The following is a 23,454-nucleotide window of genomic DNA, read 5'->3' on the forward strand; positions in this document are numbered from 1 at the left end:
TGGCTGCCGTCCGGTAGTATACGTCGGACCCGCGAGTCGCCACTATCAATGATTGCAGACCGAGCGCCGCCACACGGCAGGTCTAGAGAGACTTACTAGCACTCGCCCCAGTTGTACAGCCAACTTTGCTAGTGATGGTTCACTGACTTCTACGCTCTCATTTGCCAAGATGATAGTTAGCATAGCCTTCAGCTATGTTATTTGCTATGACCTAGCAAGGCGCCAGTATCCGTACTATTGATATTGTGAATCATGTACCATAAAGAGCAACGTTCTCCATTATTGGATTAAAGTTAAGTATTCCACCAGCTACATCCGTTTTTCTCAATTCTAATTCCCTTGCCTGTTCCAGACCTCATGCCAGCCTGCGTGAGCTAAAATGCGTGCATTTCGGCACAAGCGCTTGTGTCTCTGTATGTATGGATGGATGTGTGTGTGTGTGTGTGTGTGTGTGTGTGTGTGTGTGTGTGTGTGTGTGTAGCGTGAGTATATACCTATCCTTTTTTTCCCCCTAAGGTAAGTCTTTCCGCTCCTGGGATTGGAATGACTCCTTACCCTCTCCCTTATAACCCACATCCTTTCATCTTTCCTTTTTCTTCCCTCTTTCCTGACGAAGCAGCCGCCGGTTGCAAAAGCTCGAAATTCTGTGTGTGTGTTTGTGTGTTTTATTCATTGTGCCTATCTACCGGCGCTTTCCCGCTTGGTAAGTCTTGGAATCTTTGTTTTTAATATATATATATATATATATATATATATATATATATATATCCAATTTTATCCCTAGCACTGCTACCTCCACCACTGCCATGTGTTGGTGTTTATGTGGTTTTTGTGCTAAAAAGAAAGAAATATCTCTATAGTGCTACATGAATTATATCTAAAATTATTAATTTTGAATAGGGGAAGATACTCGACCATGCCCTTTCAAAGTAACCATCCCAATATGCCTTTCTACAATTCAGGAAAACCATACAAAACATAATTCTGGATGCCAATGTGAATTTCAACCATTGTCCTCTCGTATAAGTGACCAGTGTCTTACCACTGTATTACCTTGCTCTATGCAAGCCATCTGAACTCCTCCTTTCTCCCACCATTTCTCATAAGCTCCTCTGATGGCCCTACAGAACTATCACTCCTGGGAAACAAAACATAGTGTAATAAGTAATTTAATAACCACCACAGGGTTGCTACTTGAATGAATTTTTTTTCTCTCTGCATAGTTTTTAATCGCCAGCACATTAAAGATACTTTACAACCATGTAAGGAACCATAATCCATTCATAAAAACCTGCTTTTTGTTATCTGTTTTCCGTCAATTGTACTGCCAAGTCATAAGTTACAAATTATTTTAAAAGCTTTAACATGAACATAGAGTAATTTACCTGGATAGGTTTAGAGAAGCTATGAGTTATCAAGTTTTGTCTTTTTACTATCATGTTATGAAGCACCGCTAGGGGAAAATGACAAGTCCCAACTGACTGAAATGTTTTGAAAGCAACATTGGTATCTCCCATCTCTTTCTTCATAACACCTTACAACAGAGAGTTGATTCTGCCTTCATTTTCTCTCTGTCAGATGTGGGAACCATGTAGTATGAACAACTGGTAAGCACTTGTGACACATAGTGTTGTATTTGAAGTGTTATAAATATGTTTATCATACGTTGTGGCATGATATGAACCAGTATGTAAAATTTTTGAAGAGAGATGAATGCAGGTATAAACTAATGCCGGTATGAACAAAATGACAGGTGGAGTCAATTTTTCAACTCTCAAATCACAGGTGTATGTGGGTGACATTACAATGTGCATATTTGATGATAGCAGAGATGGAAATAAAAGCAACAATGAAACCATAAAAATGACACAATATGAAAATGAACATCACCAACAAATATTGCCAATTTTACAAATAAAAAAAGAGTGTGTGCTTATCAATTCCCATAATAGACACTGAAAAATGGCAGACAAACACACAAATAAAAATACGAGGTATAATCTTGGAATTAGTTTAATACTAACTTAACATGTGAAAAGTTAAAACTATATGCTAGTCTGGAATTCAGATCTAATTCCTGCCTTTTTCAAGCAGTTTCCTGTTAATTACACCACCTGAGCACAGTTTATGTATCGCGTTCTTATCCATGATTTACGGCATTTAATTATTCAACATAATCTTTATATGTTTCTTTTTCATTTTTTCTAATTATCTCATTTCTTCTTTTAGAAGGAATTGTTAACTTCGTAACTGGTAATGGTACACCACTATAATCCCATTAAATTAAGTCATAGTGTGAATGTGTTAGTATTACATTACCATTTTCAGATCACTGATTGTCTCAGGTTAGGCAGAATACATTTCAGCTTTAATTTCCTCAATATTTTGTCCTTTAGACAACACAGTTTTCCACATCATTTTCTCTCATCCCAGTTACTAGATATCATAATGTCATGTGGTCATAAATAAATGGAAAGGCAGGCAAGTACTGTATTATTCTCGACAGGACATTTCATGGAATAGTGACTTCATAAAAAGGAAGAATGCAAATATCACCTGTAGCTTCAAGGTGCAGAAAGCAAATAGGAGGCACTGACAAGAAAGTTGGAGCACTTGTAAGCTACAAAATGCCATCAAAATAACTGAGAGTATTTCCAGAACACTTCACTATGTATCCTTGAAATCATATATAATGTTTCATTTAAACGATCGGCTACTACTGAGTTTGGAATAATACCTCTGACAAGTTCGTAAAAAAAATTTCATACTGATTTATAAAAAATAAAGCTTACTTTTGGAGAAATGGATAGATATCGCTGTTTGATGGCCACAATCAGCATGATTTTCTTTACTTCATGAGGGGCATTCAATAAGTAATTTAACATTTTTGTCTGAAAACAGGATGGTTTTATTCAGTATTCCAATACTCCATGTTATTCCCCAATATTTTGGCTGTAAACCCCTACTTTTCACCACATCCTCATTCAAAGCAAAGGCCTAATGCCACCTTACTATAAGGGCAAATATGCTTATGTGGTACCTCTCTACTGGTCAAAGTCAGAGCCATCATCCTGCTTCATCAATAACCTTCCATACATCAACATACTGCTTCCTGTGGAGTGCATCCTTCATAGGGACAAACAAATGGAAATTACAAGCAATGTGGCTGTAGGTTGGATTAGGAAGAACAGTCCAATGAAGTTTTTTGAGTTCCTCTCAGGTGTGCACACTTATTTGAGGCCTTGTATTTTCATGAAGGGGACATTTATTTTCATTTTTGTGGTGATGAACATGTCTAATACACTTCAGAGTTGGTTGTTGCATTATAAGGGAGAACATCAAACAGAATAACCTCTTCAAAATCCCATAGGGCCATCACCATGACTTTACCAGCCAAGGTTCCAGTTTTGAACTTTTTCTTCAGAGAAGAGGTGGTGGGGTGCCACTCCATGTATTGCCATTTTGTTTCCAGTTCATAGTGATAAACCCATGTTCCATCACCTGTGGTGATGTTTGACAAAAAAATTGTCATGTTCAGACTCGTAAAGTGCTATTAGTTCTATACAGAATCCTTTGTTGCTCTTTATGGTTCTCTGTTAGATGACACAGAACCTAGTGGGAAGACACACTTTAAGTATCACAACTGATGGATGAGTGTGTCAGCACTAGCAATAGATAAATCCAGTTGAGCAGTGTGATGTTTCATTTTGATCTGTCGATCACCTCAAAAGGTAGTTTCCATATGTTCCAACACTGCAGAAGTCACAGCTGTGTGCGGTTGGTTGGCACATGGGAGATAAGATAGGTCTCTGAGATCTTTCTGCGATGATTACAGACATGTTATCCAACAAGTCACCATGCTTTTGTTCACTGCCAAAATTGGTTGACAAAAAAATGTGTTGCATTACTTGCTGAACGTCCCTCATTTACTGGTTTGAGAAGCTTACCATCCATTTTCAAAGGCACACCTTCCACTGGCTTGAGTTGGTGTTCTATTAATATGTTAGTCTGTAGATGCACACATCAGTGGTAAACAGCACTGAAAGCCATTGCATGTACTGTTTACCTTTTGCAGACACATCAAAGGTGTAACATACTGCCAGCTTATCAGATTCAATCACCTGAAAATGAGTCATAATATCCGGAATCCAATAATGTAACAAAGTAAACTTTACTGAATATGGCTTTTGGACAATTATTTCTAAATCCTGTTCAATCCCAAACAGAATCATCAGACAGATAACACCCTTTGACTGAGCACCTTTTGTGGTGTTCACGATCACTGTCAACAAAAGTATAATGCATTTTACATAAGTCACATGGTATATACCCTGTTATGAGATTGATAATTCAAAGTACAGAAAATGCAGTTTTAACTTTTATTTATTTTATCCCAGCTCAATTTACTACTGCTTGATGACTGCTAAACAAATGTTCAAGTGCTGTTTCAAAGACTGCTAAGAAACATTTACAAAATCTCCAGCCAATCAAGAAATCAATCTAGTCCTAATTCTCTAGCACACGCAAATAACACATAACTTCTGAAAATAATCTTAAGTGAAACTAAATTATAAATGGGAGTCATTTTGGACATGGATAACTAATGTCACATTGTAAACAAAATAATTATGTGGGAGAATTGACTAATATTGGTATGGCAGTCAAGATCAAGATGGGCAAAGTGCTTGACATTAATACATCAGTCACAGCCAAAGCATGGGTGTCCATTTAATGGGACATTTCATCTTTAAGGTAATGCTGGCACTGGTACTTTCACATGCCAGGAATGTCAAAGGTGCATTGTATTGCAGTACAAAAGTTAATAAAATTTCAACAATATTTTTCTTATACAATTTAGTTTTATAAGTGATGACATAATGTAATAATATGTACAGTCAAACATTAAAATGATCAAAGGTTCACTATATTAATTTATTTGTGCTTTCTTGTTTTTCAGTAATAGCTGTAACACCCAATATTTGGGTCCAGTGTGACAGTATGCACAGTAAACAAGAATACTGATCAGCTACATTCATACCGAGCTTTCTGTGTAGCTGTTTTGCACTGCTTTTTTGAGGAGTTGCCACAGTGGTGCTACTGCATGAACTGTCACTGGCCTGGAAATAAACAGAAACAAGATCAAACAAATTATTAATTCTTCATTTCTCAACAGTGAACTGAAAATATAGAGTTAACCACAACATAATATCAGCATACTCCAGAAAGACCTCAACAATATCTGCAGTCAACAGATTACAATTATCACAATGTATTGCAGTACAAAAGTTAGTTTTGGTGACAGTATTAAGTCACTGTTGAAGTACAACGTATCAGAGAGGTTGCAAAATAAGGTTTCTGACAAAGAGGATCCTGCTGTGAAAAGAAAGCTGTAATGCACAGGACATAGAACTTGATCATGGGACATTGATGGCATCTTTGTCAACTCCATCTGGCAACCCTCTCACAGTTACATGGGAGATGGCACTTATAAATCTCCACCTGTGTCCTGCCAGTCAGCTCTCTCTTCCATTGCTTGCCAGCTTGGATGGGGTACGGGTGATGGGTGGGCGGGTGGATGGATGGGGGGGGGGGGGGGGTAGTAGGGGGTGAGGGTTGCGGATAGGAGGATGAGGGATGGGGGTGAAGGTTGGGGGAGGGATGGAGGTAGGGGAGAGAGGGGAAGGGGTGTCATGTGTACACTCTGCCAGAGAATGCTGAATTAACATGCAACTCTGATTGACTGGTGCATCTTTATAAGCAGCCACACTCACTGCTTCACCCCAGATTCGGTGAACTTTCAGACTTGCATCAACATATCACAATGCTATTAAGTATTTATAAGTTTCAGTGACTTACCAGGTCATATCAGCATCCAAGACTATTTCTTTCTGTATTAAGAACACCACACACATTGCAGATAACTGAGCACCACAGAAGACCTACAGCTGCACAAAGTTGTGTGTATCTCAATTATTAACTGTACATATTGTAAATAAACTCATTAATGCATTATCTTTTTGTAGATGTCTGACTGTATTAATTGGCCCGTTAAACTACTAACACATCGTATATCCACTGGAAATGAGTCTTCTGCATAAGTGTGGCAGTTGTTAGAAATAGATAAAACTTTTAATAATTTTTGTATGGTATATATTTCACATGTTCTGGGACATCGAGGGATCACTAGTTTAGTATTGGAGGGCAGTGTGGAGGGTAAAAATTGTAGAGGGAGACCAAGAGATGAATACACTAAGCAGATTCAGTAGGATGTAGGCTGCAGTAGATACTGGGAGATGAAGAAGCTGGCACAGGATAGAGTAATATGGAGAGCTGCATCAAACCAGTCTCTGGACTGAAGACCACAACAACAACAACATATATTTCACAGCATTTTGTGTGGTATTTATTTCACAGCATCTCTAATTTCTATATGTTATGGCAACTTATGGAGAGCAGTTACTCACTGCACTTATCCTTCACTAACCAATATTGCCAGATTGATGGATGCACAATGAAACCAGCAAACAATATCAACCAAAGCACAGAATGCCAAGTGCCATATCCTCCTTTCCACTCTTTTGATGTAAAACAAGAGAAATGGACAGAGTACTACCTGCAACTCAAGCAATATTTAGCAGCATACAACATATAAGGTAAATCATGATGGTCTTTCTTGTTTTCATATGTAGGAGTGTATATTTTTACATTTTCAGGAATTCTTTCCTTAGTTAAGTGCCACAAACTCTATCCTACATAAACATTGCTTGAAAATGGACAACTTCTTCAGAGCTCAGATTCATGTAGCTGGACTCATTTGAAATTTCTTCATACATGTCGTAATAATCAGTCTTACAAGGAATGAATATCTGAACTCAAGAGCATGACTAGAAACTGTAAATTTTATCTGCTTTTGTGGAGTCCCATTTCAAGATATGTTTCACGATGCTATTATTCAAAACCCTGCTGATAACAGAATGTGGACTGACATTCTACAGCATCTTAATGGCATGCTTAAAGTAATCAGAGCTCAGGAAATGTGAGACTCAGCTGAACTTGACTGTAATGTACCTATTGTTGCAAAAGTGACTGCAGATAGCTCGCAGTGACTCTGGTATGAATTGCTTGGGATAACTGGCACCACAGGCAATAGCTTAACAACACTGCAGGGCTCCCAGCATGTATGCATGCAAAACAAACATAATGTAAATTCCGTTCCACACAAATATTGATTTGAGACAATTGAAATAAATATGAGTTCTCATTTTGAGTCTGTATGCAGTACTCCTGACAATCCAGATAGGTAACATGGAGAAAAGCAAAACTTGTCTCATTCAAACCAGCTCTCCTCTATTAGATGTACAGCTAAAAGCTTTTTCAATAGCAGTTCAGACAAAGACAGTTCCCTGAAAGTCTGAACAGGCAATCGTACTCAGAGAGCAAATTGCAAACAATTTACCTCTCTGCAGGTTTGTATTCAATATGTACCACTTTAGTTACGTACTGATGCTTCAGTCACACTAATTAATGAAAATATTTATGATGAACTGGGAGATATTCATATACAAAAAAAATGCCTTCAGTTCATGGCCTAAGTAGCAGAAGTATCTCTGTTCTCAGAATGAATACTTTACATGCAAAATACAAAAATACAAATACATCAGCAGCTTTCACAATAGTTCAATCACAACCTAGTCACAATATTTTTGGCATGATTGTTTTTGAGTTTTTATGTTCTAACTATTCAGGGAATATGCCTGCTACTGATACACAATTTTCCCACACCATTGGTCACCAGTTGTGTGAAAGACAGGCATGGGCAATTGTTTGGCAGCACACTAGGACGTATGAAGAATTTTTATGTGTACATTACACTGAAAGAACAATACAAAATCTCAGTTTTGCTGCACTTGTCCAGTTTACAATGCCATTCATGATGAAGTTCCTTTTGAACTCCACAGATTACAAAAAACTGGAGTTTTTAAACCCATTTCTACAGGTTTATTGGCATCTCCCCTTATGATCATGAGAAAAGTAAATGGAAAGATCAGACTTTGTGCTAACTTTAAAGCTATAATTAACACTCAAACAGTGATTGACTTCTTTATGGTTCCATGTACTGATGAACTTTTGGATCACCTAGCATGTGGACAATTCTTTCCAAAAATTGATTTAGCCAATGCTTATCTTCATCTTCCCCCTGGATGAGGAAACAAAACTTTTATGCTCATTAACATGCACAACAGGTTGTTTCGATAATGTTGTTGTTGTTGTCTTCAGTCCTGAGACTGGTTTGATGCAGCTCTCCATGCTACTCTATCCTGTGCAAGCTTCTTCATCTCCCAGTACCTACTGCAACCTACATCCTTCTGAATCTGCTTAGTGTATTCATCTCTTGGTCTCCCTCTACGATTTTTACCCTCCACACTGCCCTCCAATACTAAATTGGTGATCCCTTGATGCCTCAGAACATGTCCTACCAACTGATCCCTTCTTCTGGTCAAGTTGTGCCACAAACTTCTCTTCTCCACAATCCAATTCAATACTTCCTCATTAGTTATGTGATCTACCCATCTAATCTTCAGCATTCTTCTGTAGCACCACATTTCAAAAGCTTCTATTCTCTTATTGTCCAAACTATTTCTATAATGACAGCTTCCATTTGGAAGTGCCTTTGCTCCTTTATTATTTCAAGGATTTCTTTAAAAGAATGATGTCAGAAGTTCCACCCTGTTTCCAGTCATACACAAGAACAGCACCTTAAAAATTTGTAGTTTCTTTTCTAAGTTTTATCCAATTCAGGACTCAAGTGCAATTCACAGAAATGTTCATTTTTCGACAGTGAAATTTAATATTTGGGATATATCACTGACCTCCATTGCACTTGTCCCTCAGCTAAGATTTATAGGCCATACAGAGACTGTCTTTCCCATAAATGTATGAAAACTCCAACCTGTTCCTGGCAAACTGACATACTTACATTAACTTCAGTCTCAGTGCAGTGCAAATATCTACTACCTTGCATTGCCTTCAGCATAAAACTGCTGCTCTTGAATGGAATATGAAAGTTAACAATCTTTTCAGAAACTGAAATACATTTGCTTTGTCACCCATGTTTATGCATTTTGATCAGCAAAAACCAGTAGTGCTTGGAGTGTAGTGCTTGGAGTTGATGCGTCATCACATGGAATAGGGGCAGTTATATATCACAAGTTTGGTAACACAAAATGTCCCATAGTATTTGCATCAAAGATATTGAACAAGAATCAGGTCAACTACAATGAGCTAGAAACTGAAGCTTCAGTCATAATTTATGGTCTCACAAAATGTCATCAATATTTGGGTATTAGAATTTTTTTAATCCTTGTGACTGATCATAAGCCAAGGACTGCTTTATTTCATCTGGCAAAAGATGTACCTGATCATATAATACAGAAGCTGAAACATCAGTCACTACTTCCTTCCAATTACAAATATGAAATTCTCAATGGCCCTCCTGCCAAGCATGCAAATGCAGATACACTGTCTCTTACCTATAGTAAATGATCCGTGTTTAGACACATCAGAAGTTCCTCATCTCCAAATTGATCACTCTGATTCACAAGCACTGCAAATGTTTCCCATTAAACCTGAGTGGATCAAACGAACCACTAAACACCATTAGCCATGACTACTCAAACACTACATTCAGATGGGTTGCCCTTATAATCTGAACTAAATCTTGTTTGCAAATACCATGCACAGCAGCCTTTATCTTCAGAATGGTGTAATTTTACTGCATTCTCCTAATGAACAAACATGAGCCCTCATCCCCACACCTTTGCAACAACATGTGTTGAAACTATCACACAGAGGACATTAAGGAATCATTAGAACTAAGCAGCTACCTCGCCAGCATTGTCTGGCTTGGTCTTGATAAACAGACTGAAGATATGACAGCCCAATGCTGCCCATGTGTAGATAACCTGGCAGCACCAGGCCAAGAATTTTTTAAATGGGCCTCGACTTGACCTGATGGTACTTGATGACAATTTCTTATTGATTTTGCGTATTCTTTCTGGAACACAAGATGGCTCATTATCATTGATGCACACAGCAAATATTCTTATGAATGGTGGGCTCCATGTGGTTCCCAAGTCGTGCAGCGACTGCAAACTATAAAATTACCAAATATGCAGCAACCAGTTGCAAAATCGTGTTTTATTTACTCACTTTTGCAAATCTATTTCACCTGATTAACAGCCATCATCGGTGCTTACAACCAATATGTGCCCTGAGTAGTAATATTGTCTTAAGCAGAGGTCAAACAAAAAAACACCTCTGCTTAAGACAGTATTACTACTCAGGGTACATATTGGTTCTAAGCACCGATGATGGCTGTTAATCAGTTGAAATCGATTTGCAAAAGTGAATAAATAAAACATGATTTTGTGACTGGTTGCTGAATATTTGGTAATTTCAAATATTATTTTGTTCCAGTGCACTCAACTACTAATGCTAGAATTATTGAAGCATTTGTTTCTGTCTTTGGTTAGAAGGTATGTCACAAACAATTGTTTTGGAGAACTGTCTGCAATTTTCTTCATCAGGCTTTCAATGATTTTGCCAATCAAATTTAATTCAACATATCCAGATGGCATCGTTCTCTCCTCAATTGAACAGTGAAGTCGAATGTTTCACTCACACTTTCAAAGCTCAGGCCCGTGATCATCATTGAGTTTATTTGCGAGTAACAAAAACACAAAATGTATCTTTATTATTGTACTTGACTGTGCCTGAGACAGCTTGGCCTCCATCCCATGTGAAACAAAATCCAATGAGGTTCCAGCAAATGCGGAAGAATACAGCAGGTAATGTATACGTCAGGTTTATGAATGCAGGATAGGTACAGAATTTTCCAGTGCTAGGTTGATTAGTATTCTAAAATTGAGCCACAGTTCCCAATGCTACTCAATAGGTTGTTGGCACTGCCAGGTACCGTTCAGCTTACTTGTGAGCATACACACGTTGGATACGCTACCTGCCAAATGGCTCTCCTGCACATGTCCTGGTCATTTGGCCACTGCTGCCCACAGGCCACTAGTCATTGTAGTACAATCACATATGCTACAGCCCAACTGCCTGACTACCCATGTATCAGCTGTTCTTCCATTCCTAGCTACTTGTGCCTTTGGGCACCTGGCTGCTGCTAGCAGCTATGCGAGGTGGTACAGCCCACTCTATCATCTTCCAGCTCATAGTTAAACATCACATTTTCCACTTTCAGGTACAAAACTACAACTCTTTATTGGTTTTACTATTTTTTCTAGGTTCTCTTTCTAATTTGGTAATCACTGTTGCTTTATCACCTAATTGTCACTGACACCAGTTCCAACACAGATGTACACACTAGGGTTAATGTTAAATCTATTTGCATCATGAGTAAGTTTCCTAACTATCTGTTGCAGATAGTTTTCAGAAAAAATGTTCAATATTATTTTGCAGGGCATCTCGTTATGTCCAACATTTATAAAATTGTAATTAACTCAATCAACTGTTGGATGATTAAAGCCTCCTTCAATGATGGCAGTATTATGGGAGAAAGTATGTACTAGATAGCTGAGGTTTTCTTAAAAGTTTTTCACTAATAGCACTACTTCCTAATGCCTGTATCAGCTTACATTCTTCTACATTTATGGCAAGCTGTCCTTCATCACTCCAAATAGAAATTCTGTGTCATCCTGTATCTTCCTACAGTTACCTAACAACTGGCAGTAGGCCTACAAGGCAGTAGGAAGTAGTGCCATTAGTGAGAAACTTTTAAGAAAACCTCAGCTATCTAGTACATACTTTCTCCCCTAATACTTCCGTCATTGAAGGAGACTTTAATCATCCAACAGTTGATTGAGTTAATTACAGTTTTATAAATGTTGGACATAGAAATATGTCCTGCAAAATAATATTAAACATTTTCTCTGAAAACTATCTAAAACAGATTGTTAGGTTGGTTTGTTTGGGGGAAGAGACCAAACAGCGAGGTCATCGGTCTCATCAGATTAGGGGAGGATGGGGAAGGACGTCGGCCATGCCCTTTCAAAGGAACCATCCCAGCATTTGCCTGGAGCAATTTAGGGAAATCACGGAAAACCTAAATCAGGATGGCCGGACGCGGGATTGAACCGTCGTCCTCCCGAATGCTAGTCCAGTGTGCTACCACTGCGCCACCTCGCTCGGTATCTAAAACAGATTGTTAGGAAACTTACTCATGATGCAAATAGATTTAATGGTAAACCGAGTGTGTACATCCATGTTGGAACTGGTGTCAGTGACTATCAGGTGATAAAGCAACAGTGATTACCAAATTAGAAAGGAATTAAGTGTCATCAACAAACAGTTGCAGTTTACTACTCAACTTATTCATCAAATCATTCACATATACAGAGAACAAGAATGGTCCTTTTAAACTTCCCTGGAACAACTTTACAATACCCTTGCTGCCAATGAACATTCACTGTCCAGGACAACATACTGGGTTCTATTGTTTAAGATGAAGATGATGATGATGATGATGATGATGATGATATGTGGGTGAGAGTGCTAAAAAGCAAGGTAATCAGCAGCCATGCACCAATGATATACAGACAAGCATGGCAAAAACCTATTTAAAAAATAATAATAAATCAGTCAAGTTGCATTGACCAACAAGAACTGATGAGACAACCTGATAAGGTGACCAGAAAAAAACCTCAAAAAAGTCAGACAAAATTCTGCAGAATAACTAGATGAAATGAAAGATAAAATACCAGTACAGACATTGTTAAAAAAAAAAGCACAGGTGACTGGCAGGGTGATCGCTTAGATATAATGAGTGACTGAGCCACTCTGTGGCAAATTAAAATTTCACATCTACTATTTTGGGAAGAATTCCAGACATAACACAAAATCTTCAAACACAAACCAGACTCACCTCATCATCAGTTAAAATGCACGACAGGTCATGTGGGAGACACAGACCATCCCTCAGGCTGTCATATAAAATACACTCAGTTACAATTTGTCATATCAATAGCTTTGTACCACATCTGTGACACACCAGGGGCTCCTATTGATGCAAGAGAAAGCCGTGCATTAATGGGCAATGTCCCACTCTAAGCCACGTAAGGGCCACTTCTTCAGCTCATCATGGTCATGAGGATGTAAACCACAATCTCACTGAAGGTTTTATGGAATGCAGCTTATTATTCGTCATTTCCAGCCACTGATCATACCAACAATACCTGATGATATTGGTCACAAATGAGGTAACAGCCTGCATAAGGAGTGAACACCAAACACGAAGTGGAAGGGAGCAAGCCTCCTTAGCAGCAGCAGAATCAGCAAGTTCACTGTCTCAAGTCTGTGTGTGCCCTGGAACCTAGCAGAATATTATTTCTTTGTCCTGTCTTTGCAAGAGAAGATGAGCATCCTGTACTTCCTCCACCACTGATGTATTGGGTACATTTGACCTATAGTGAGAAGAGCACTGTGAGAATCTGAGCAGATGTGGAATTTCTTGCCATGGCCTCCCATAGACTCCAGTGTCCTCAGGATAGCTAACAATTCTATGTAATAAACTGAAAACTGCTCTGGGAGCCCTTTCCTGAGGACAATGTTTGGGAAACATAACAGAGCAGAAGATAAAATCCCTTTGCTTAATCCCATCCATGTACACAAGAATACAATCTTGGTGGTGGTGGTGGTGTAAAATCTGGTTGAATTTACTTTTAAAAAATATAGCCTGCTGTACAATTATTCTCATAAGCAGCCAATATGAAAAGTAAGGTGGGACTCTTTAGTAGCCAGTAGGATCCCCTACTCCACCAACTACTTTGGACACTGATGCCCCCCACCCTCCCCCACGTGTAGCGACTCAAGACCCTCTCTTGCATGGATTCCAAATAACCTCTTTGCCCATGGTTGGTTATGGAACAGTGTTACAGTGGTAGCTGTGCAACAGAGATGGATGCTCATGATTACGAAATGGGCAAAGCCCTTTATGCTTGGTGTACCATGAGGAGATGACATCAAATAGACAGCAGAGGCTCACCAGCCGCTGTGCACAGGCTAGTAACTGGACCCATGCGATAAGCCCCTGCTGACAGCCTAATACCTTCATGCTGAACAAAATTTAGCATCTTGACATATGCATCTTGCTAATCCATAAACCTAGCCAGGGTGTAAACGTGGACGAGGAAAAAAAATCCTGAATTTTTCGCAGATTTTCCCGTTTAAAAATACACTTTCTCCCAGATGAAAATACACTTTTTCCATGTTAAGTAACAGTATTCTTTTTCTCAGAACTGTAAGACTTATCAATCCTTTCAATGGCTGTGGTTTTGTACACCAGTGTAGAATTTCCCGGCATTTTAGAAGACGAAACTTGGGGGGAAAAAACACTTTTTGGAAAGATGTCTGATGTGCAACAACATGTACAGTGCATATTTTTGCTTTAAAAAAAGTACACTAATGGCCATTAAAATTGCTACACAAAGAAAAAATGCAGATGATAAACAGGTATTCATTGGACAAATATATTATACTACAACTGTCATGTGATTACATTTTCATGCAATTTGGGTGCATAGATCCTGAGAAATCAGTACCCAGAACAACCACCTCCGGACGTAATAATGCCCTTGATGCACCTGGGGATTGAGTCAAACAGAGCTTGGATGGCGTGTACAGGTACAGCTGCCCATGCAGCTTCAACACGATACCACAGTTCATCAAGAGTAGTGACTGGCATATTGTAACGAGTCGGTTACTTGGCCACCATTGACTAGACGTTTTCAATTGGTGAGAGATCTGGAGAATGTGCAGGCCAGGGCAGCAGTAGAACATTTTCTGTATCCAGAAAGACCCGTATAGGACTTGCAACATGCGGTTGTGCATTATGTAGGTTTTCGCAGGGATCAAATGAAGGGTAGAGCCTTGGATTGTAACACATCTGAAATGTAACGTCCACTGTTCAAAGTGGCGTCAATGCGAACAAGAGGTGACCGAGACATGTAACCAATGGCACCCCATACCATCACACCGTGTATTTGCCAACCTTGTGTGAATGCTCTGAAAAGCTAATCATTTGCATATCACAAGATCTTTTTCCTGTCAGTTAAATTTCGCGTCTGTGGCGCGTCATCTTCGTGGTGTAGCAATTTTAATGGTGAGTAGTGTATAAATTCGAATTCCACCACACACCACATGTTACTTTCTGAAGGATTGAAATCGAGATTGTGGTGCCCTTTTGTAGCCAGTCATAGCTCGTGTCAAGCGATCTCGCCAGCCGATGACAGCGGATATTCAGAGCATAGGACACATGATGTAGTCAGCCAATAGCAACACCACTGTTAAGAAGTGCGAACACACAAAAAGAAAAAGATTATTGTTTTAATTAATAGTGTTGCTACAAGAAAAGAAAAGCTTTCACGTATAATATTGGTTTGTAAGATTAATAGGCTGCAAGAGAAGCTAAGCTGTCACACATTAAGTTGATCTTTTTTGCAAGTGTTACACTTTAAGATACATCACACATTTGTGCCAGTAAACTTTTTAATGATGACATAAATATCTGATCTTCTGGGAGCGAAAATATTCTAATTGGTCGTCCTCAAAGATCTGATTTTTGAATGAGTGTCAACCGCTCTGTGATTTAAGAAATTCATCGGACATTCGCGTAGAGTTCATCTTGCAAAAATGGAAATTTACTTTGAAAGTAACGCTTTTCAAACAACCATTCAGAATATTTTCTGGCGACCTTTTAGAAATAGATTCGTTTCAGCAGTTGCCAGAGAGCGCCAGATAACAGGCATCGCCGAGCTTGCGTAGCTATGATGACGCAGGAAGTCTGTGCGTTCGTACGTGTAAAACATAAAAAGGTCTTACATTATGTCATAAAAGAAACAAGGCATTAGAGGATACTCCAAGAACATGGGAATTTTGTGAACCACACTAAAATGCATAATTTGGCATAAAGTGCACATTTGTATGTTCAGATTCATATGTAAATTTTCTTAGAGTACCAGTTCTGTATTAAATGTTCAAATGTGTGTTAAATCTTATGGGATTTAACTGCTACGGTCATCAGTCCCTAAGCTTATACACTACTTAACCTAAATTATCATAAGGACAAACACATACACCCATGCCAGTGAGAGGACTCGAACCTCCGCCAGGAGGCATAACGACATATTAAAATCCATGGAGAAGAAATAAAAACTTTGAAGTTCGCCGATGACATTGTAATTCTGTCAGAGACAGCAAAGGACCTGGAAGAGCACTTGAATGGAATTGACAGTGTCTTGAAAGGAGGGTATAAGATGAACATCAACAAAAGCAAAACGAGGATAATGGGATGTAGTCGAATTAAGTTGGGTGATGCTGAGGAAATTAGATCAGGAAATGACACACTCAAAGTAGTAAAGGAGTTTTCCTATTTGCTCGAAGTAGAGAGGATATAAAATGTAGAATGGCAATGGCAAGCAAAACGTTTCTGAAGAATAAAAATTTGTTAACATCGAGTATAGATTTAAATGTCAGGAGTCGTTTCTGAAAGTATTTGTATGGAGTGTAGCCATGTATGGAAGTGAAACGTGGACAAGAAGAGAATAGAAGATTTCGAAATGTGGTGCTACAGAAGAATGCTGAAGATTAAATGGGTAGATCACATACCTAATGAGGAAGTATTGAATAGGATTGGGGAGAAGAGAAGTTTGTGGCACAACTTGACTAGAAGAAGGGATCGTTTAGTAGTAGTAGTAGTAGTTTTATTCATCCGTAGATCTCTTTTTACAAGGATATAGGACATGTTTGGTAGGACATGTTCTGAGACATCAAGGGATCACCATTTTAGTATTGGAGGGCAGCGTGGAGGGTAAAAATCATAAAGGGAGACCAAGAGATGAATACACTAAGCAGATTCAGAAGGATGTAGGCTGCAGTAGGTACTGGGAGATGAAGAAGCTTGCACAGGATAGAGTAGCATGGAGAGCTGTATCAAACCAGTCTCAGGACTGAAGACGACCACGACCACGACCACAACAACAACAACAACAACAACAACGCCACACGTGCTAGAAGATGAAAACGTGAACTTGAAATGCAGCGGACAATTGAAACTAGCCAATAGTGCTGAATTAAGCACTTCGTTTCAAATAAATTGACTGCCTCACCAGAAAAGATTAAGAAAAGTCAAATTTCTTTAACAAACTGACAAAAATAACTTCATTGTTCTGCAAGGTGATTAATGCTGGACTGTCAGAAAGGTGGAAATAAAATAAAAATTCAATTTTTTAAAGATACCTTCATTTTTTAGCGTACACATTTCTGAAGAGTCTGATACATAAAACATACATGTTATATATGTTATTTGGTCTTAAGTGTGCCGAAGCGCACTGCCACGCCTCTTCACACAGCATTCACCCATCGCACGTCTCTGAATTTCGCTCTGTGTAATTCAAACGTGTAATATTTTGCAATGGGTGCCATCAAACTATATTCAGGCCAGTGGAAATAAAAATGTCCTGTGGTGCCTCTCCTGCTCCCAGTCGGTCGGTTTGACATCTTGCCCCTCTTTTTAAAAAATCTCGCTATTAATACTGGATGAGATTATTTGTAACCGGCAGAACAAGAGCTCTTCCGAAAATTTGCAGTCTTTACTGGCTATTAGCGAATAACTGTTATGGGTGACAGAAAATTAAATATAGGGTACATAAAACGAGTAAAGACAAGAGACGCGCAAGACAGTGTACATTCCTTAAGTCCTAGCATTTTTTTCTCTCTAACCTTGCCACAGCTTTATACGGCGTACTTTCCTTTCTGGGAAAGAATCTATTACCTCATCAAAGTTCGTCAACGTTTTGCTACATGAAAAAAACAAAATGTCCTTGTCTAATAAAAGATAATCTGTTAATACAAATAGTACCCAAGACTGGAGTGGTTTCTCGATCTGATTACGTGTATTTTGTCACTGTTTGTTAGATAAAACGAAATAGCCCTGGCTAATATTGCAGCAATTGTTACACACACCAAATAAACGAGACTCTTTTGGCATAAATGGTCATTTTTATAACTCGACAGAGTATAATTCACGAAGTACCAAGTCAAATGCCTATTAGGCCTACTACAAGCAAAAAGTTTTGTTAGGAAATAGTTTCACATATTCATTCATACACTCTAGCTTCTGGAGCATGAGATCGAAAAGTAGTAGTAGTACGAAATTTTTATATAAATTTGGAATCGTCATATTCTTCCGTAATTTGCGTGAGTCCCCGTTTCTTCTCCTTCCTCGTTCTAACAAACAATCTTGTCATCACTACAACTGCCAGAGTCAATACTTACTCTCTGGTTAACTTCACTAACGCTGCCACAATCACCGGTTTAGTTATTCCGCATTTATTCTCCGGTTAGGTGTTATTACGCGTTCGTACAACGCGTTTTCCGCGCAACTCCCAGAATAGAACTTTAGCGACTGCTGTAACTAGTCCTTAGTAGTGTAGCGGTCTGGCAAAAATTTACTGTCAAAATTTCATTTTCTTGGATACACGGAGAAGACAATGCATAATCTTTGTTGCCTGTTATTCCTATTAGTCGCTTATTTCCACTCTGGTAGTCTAAATCTATGGAATTCGCTAGTAATTATAACAGCGCTGATCAGTTGCAAAACCAGTTCACCACATGAACAGCGATTGGCATTCACCCGTTCGGCTTTACTCGCTCAGCTTGTGTACCCCCGTCCCCCTTTGTCTGCAGGAAAGTTTATTTCTAGATGCGACGGGGATTCCCCTGGCAGAGACATCGCGTACTATGCACGCATTCACAAATCAACTTACGATTCACTTAGAAATTAACTTAGAATTTGATCAAAAATGTTCAAAAACCAACAGGGATGCGTTCAAAATCATATGAGTAATCGATACACCAACGTGCGCTGGATGCTAGGCACTTTCTGAAACAAGTTCTTTTTCCTCAATAATTAGCCCTCTTCTCTGTCCCCCAAAAACAACAGAAAGTTGTATCATGTCTAGAATCAGGTATAATGGTCTTATGAAATCGAGCCATCTTGGTGGTGTTAGGAGGCATACCTATTCTCGTACAGCCGCTATTGGTGGTCCTGATTTCCGCTTTGAGATCCTCCTGATGGCTTCCCATACTTTACTAGCAGATGAGCACCTATTGCTGGAGTTCAAGAACTCTTTCCAACACCTCTGGTTATCCTCCCGAATGTTATCCAAGACGAAGTAAACATTCCAAAATTCGAATCGAGAACAGCTGCCTACATGAGTAACGTAGAAGTAAATATTCTCGGAGTAGTGAAGCAACTTAAGTAATTAATAAAAGCAATTCTTCTGGTCCTGTCTGCATACAATTAGATTCCTTTCGCAGTATGCTGATGCATTAGCTCCATACTTAACAATCATATACAACCGTTCGCTCAACGAAAGATCCGCACCCAAACACTGGCAAGTTGCACAGGTCACCCCATTATTCAAGAAAGGTAGTAGGAATAATCCACTAAATTACAAGCCCATATCGTTAACATCGACATGCAGCAGGATTTTGGAACATATATTGTGTTCGAACATTATGAATTACCTCGAAGAAAACGGTCTACTTACACACAGTCAACATGGGTTTAGAAAACATCGTTCCTGTGAAACACAACTATCTCTTTATTCACATGAAGTGTTGAGTGCAGTTGACAAGGGATTTCAGATCGATTCCACAAAAGCGGCTCGAAGTGAAATTGCGTCCTTATGGAATATCGTCTCTGTTATGTGACTGGATTTGTGATTTCCAATCAGAGGTCACAGTTCATAGTAATTGACGAAAAGTCATCGAGTAAAACAGAAGCGATTTCTGGCGTTCCACAAGATAGTGTTATAGGCCCTCTGCTGTTCCTTATTTATATAAATAATTTGGGAGACGATCTGAGCAGCCGTCTTAGGTTGTTTGCAGATGACGCTTTCCTTTCTCAACTAATAATGTCATCAGAAGATCAAAACAAATTGCAAAACGATTTAGAAAAGATATCTGAATGGTGCTAAAATTGGCACTTGACCCTAAATAACGAGAACTGTGAGGTTATCCACAGGAGTGCTAAAAGGAATTCGCTAAACTTCGGTTACACAATAAATCAATCTAATCTAAAAGCCGTAAATTCAGCTAAATACCTATGTATTACAATTACAAACAACTTAAATTGGAAGGAACACATAGAAAATGTTGTGGGGAAGGTTAACCAAAGGCGGCGTTCTATTGGCGGCAGGACCTACTAAGGAGACTGCCTACACTACGCTTGTCTGTCCTCTTTTAGAATACTGCTGCGCATTGTGGGATCCTTACCAGATAGGACTGACGGAGTACATCGAAAAAGTTCAAAGAAGGGCAGCACGTTTTTTTATTATCGCGAAATATGAGAGTGTCACAGAAATGAAACAGGATTTGGGCTGGACATCATTAAAAGAAAGGCGTTTTTCATTGCAACGGAATCTTCTCGCGAAATTCCAATCACCAACTTTCTCCTCTGAATGAGAAAATATTTTTTTGACACCAACCTACATAGGGAGAAACAATCACCACGATAAAATAAGGGAAATCAGAGCTTGTATGGAAAGATATAGGTGCTCATTTTTTTCGACGCACTATACGAGATTGGAATAATAGAGAATTGTGAAGGGTGGTTCGATGAACCCTCTGCCAGGCACTTAAATATGATTTGCAGGGTATCGATGTAGATGTCCTGGACAACGTCGCATCGCTCAAAAACAATTAACTGCCTGTAAAGCATCCATTTAGGATTTGTGAATAGCGATTTTGGCAGGGTCCTTTCGGGATCTGCTCTATTAGGCATATGGGTCCACACAGGGTAATTGTCGTTACCACGAAGGTCATCATTCACTCCAGAATGAGCAGTCTCTGTGTGGGTGGGCGAGCGGAAGGATAGGTGTAGTATGGGTGCAGACTAACCCATAGCAGTGCTAAAATGCTTAGCTTGATTCATGTCTGTAGTTAATGTCAGATCCTGAAGTATCCAAATGCAAGGGCAAGTGATGTTACAACCACATACCACAATGTGTACCTTTAAGTCCCCTAAAAGTGGAAGGGAACTTTGTAGTTCATCAAGAAAATGTGTGAGAACCTCACTGTCAACGGGTTTATGTGGGCAGTAGATAAACGGATCACACCATGACTGCAAAATGGGCTAGTATCCAAACAGCAACTTCTTGTAGCATTGCGGTTGAGTCCATGTGAGGATTGGAATATGTCCTTGATGAACACTGCTACTCCACCTTTCGCCCTGTCACCAGTAAGATATTTTTTTCTGCAGAGGTGACAGCCTCCAAATGTAGATGCATAAGTCGGTTTAAAGTGAGTCTCTTGGAGACAGAAAAAGGTCTGTTCTCTACAAACAGCCTCAGTTCCTCCAGATGAATCCTGTATCTGTTCATATTCCAATGAAGAATGGGAACCTTCTCAGCCATATGGTTTTGTTTTACCTGTGTCCTTGCACTGGAATGATGAGACATTTGTAGAGACAGGGGGAGTGGAGGGGCTACCTAGATTCTGGGACGAGGTAGTGAAATCCATTATGTCCTCCTCAACAGTCACACACGCCAGAATGACATCTGATGGCGCCCAGGTCAGCCTTTGACCTAAACATCGTGACCCTTTCCCTATTTCCTCTCCCTTCGAGGATGATGAGAAAGGAAGCATTGAGAGGTACTCTGCTTTTGGGGTACCTTCTCAATGCTTACTGTAAAAATGTTGCTGGTCTCTTCTGTTGTAGCTGCCTGCATTGCTATGTCTTTCTTCACTCTGATTTGACATGTACTGGCGCTCTGGGCTCTGTGGCAAAGTGTCTACCTCGGGAACAGATTTTTGCACCATGCAAAAATATGAAGTGGCAAAAAAAGGGGGGTTTTGTTGCCTTATATTCTTTTTTGGTTTCTTAGTAGTTTAGTTGCCAAATTTTGCATTTTTTAATAAAAACATGGCAGTCTCAGCTCCAGAATGGGTGGTTCTCAGAGCAGTCAATGCATACTGCAGGAGACAGGTGTTCAGTCCCAGATTCATTTGCTACCTTTCCACACTTACCATAAGTTGTTTCACCTCCACAACTCAGTGGTGCGTGGCGAATTTGCTGACATTCGTAGCACCACATAGGGTGAGGTACAAAACGTGTAACTCTTAAGTCAGAGGAAACCTGCATAATGTGCTCACACAGCATTGGAGAATTGAAGGTCACAATAAAGATGGCAGTCTTCTCAATTTCACCATTATTCATTCATGTCCTTTGCTCCACATCCACTGTCCCCTGTGATGCCCATATTTGTTTAAGTTCTCAGATGTTTACGTCCATAATAACACAGCATGTGACCACACCCTTGCCTCAATGGATGGAGTCATGCAACTCAACAATCATTTCATAGTCACCCACCTTTTCTGATTTCCTAAGAACTTCCACTTGCTTTGCCCTGATGATCTTAATCAATAAGGAACTATTTTGTAACTACATAATAGATACTAACGGTACCAGTAAGACCTTCTAAGCCTTTATGAAGACATAAATCGGACACTTTTTCAAACATCCTCTCCTTCCTCTCGATCACTACAGACAAATTCTGTTTATGTCTTCTTATGCCCTGTTACTAACTATGAATTGATTATCAGGAGGACTACCCTCCCTCATTCATTTGGATGTGTGGGTGTGAGTAATCCCAAATGGTCCACGGGTTCCATCTCTGTCCCATGAGCAGCTAGGGAAATAAGGCTCCACTCAAACAAAGCCCCACTTGCCGGAGTACACCTTATACAAATGAGGGACAAGAGGTCCACAGTGGTAGCCCACTAATGACCATTTCCTTCCAACAGCCATGCACCTCATCAGTGTACACAACACTTAAGACTTTTTTTAATTTTTTTTTTTTATAGAGAGGGCTGCACCAGACAGTTAAGCTGATATCCTGTCAGGTTACGGTGACAGATGGCTCATCAGTACATAGCTCAGGAACCTCCTGTTTGCCAAGCTTCTAACCAGCAAAAAAATGCTGCATCCCTGAAGGCTATTATTTAAGAGGTCTTTCAGCCACAGGGCACCAAGTCAAACAGTTTCAAGAAATCAATGAATATGGTAGCTATATCTTGCCATTCATCCATGGTTTGCAGGATATCACGCAAGAAAATCACAAGCTGAGTTTTGCGCAAGCAGTGCTTTCTAAATCTGTGCTAATTTGTGGACAGAAGCTTTTCTGCCTCAAGTAAATTTATTATATTCGAACTTAGAATATTCTTACGAATTCTGTAATAACCCAATTTTAAGGATATTGGTTTGTGATTTTCTGGGTCCATTCTTTAGCCTTCCTATATACAGGAGTCGCCTGCTCTTTTTACCAGTCTTGCTTGCTCATATTTCCGAATCTTGTTATTGAACCACAGATGGTC

General features: G+C 39.3%; 1 protein-coding gene across 1 annotated transcript in view; it reads right to left on the reverse strand.

The window, feature by feature from the left end:
* The window catches only part of LOC126271926 (protein FAM219A), a 97,984-nt gene that overhangs the window by 31,653 nt on the left and 42,877 nt on the right, over nt 1-23,454 (reverse strand). The window contains exon 2 of the mRNA XM_049974337.1: nt 5,039-5,117. Coding sequence (XP_049830294.1) covers nt 5,039-5,117 — 79 coding nt within the window. The remainder of the gene's footprint in view (nt 1-5,038; nt 5,118-23,454) is intronic.

Source organism: Schistocerca gregaria, chromosome 5 (genome assembly GCF_023897955.1).
Source record: "Schistocerca gregaria isolate iqSchGreg1 chromosome 5, iqSchGreg1.2, whole genome shotgun sequence".
In the NCBI taxonomy this organism is placed as follows: domain Eukaryota; kingdom Metazoa; phylum Arthropoda; class Insecta; order Orthoptera; family Acrididae; genus Schistocerca; species Schistocerca gregaria.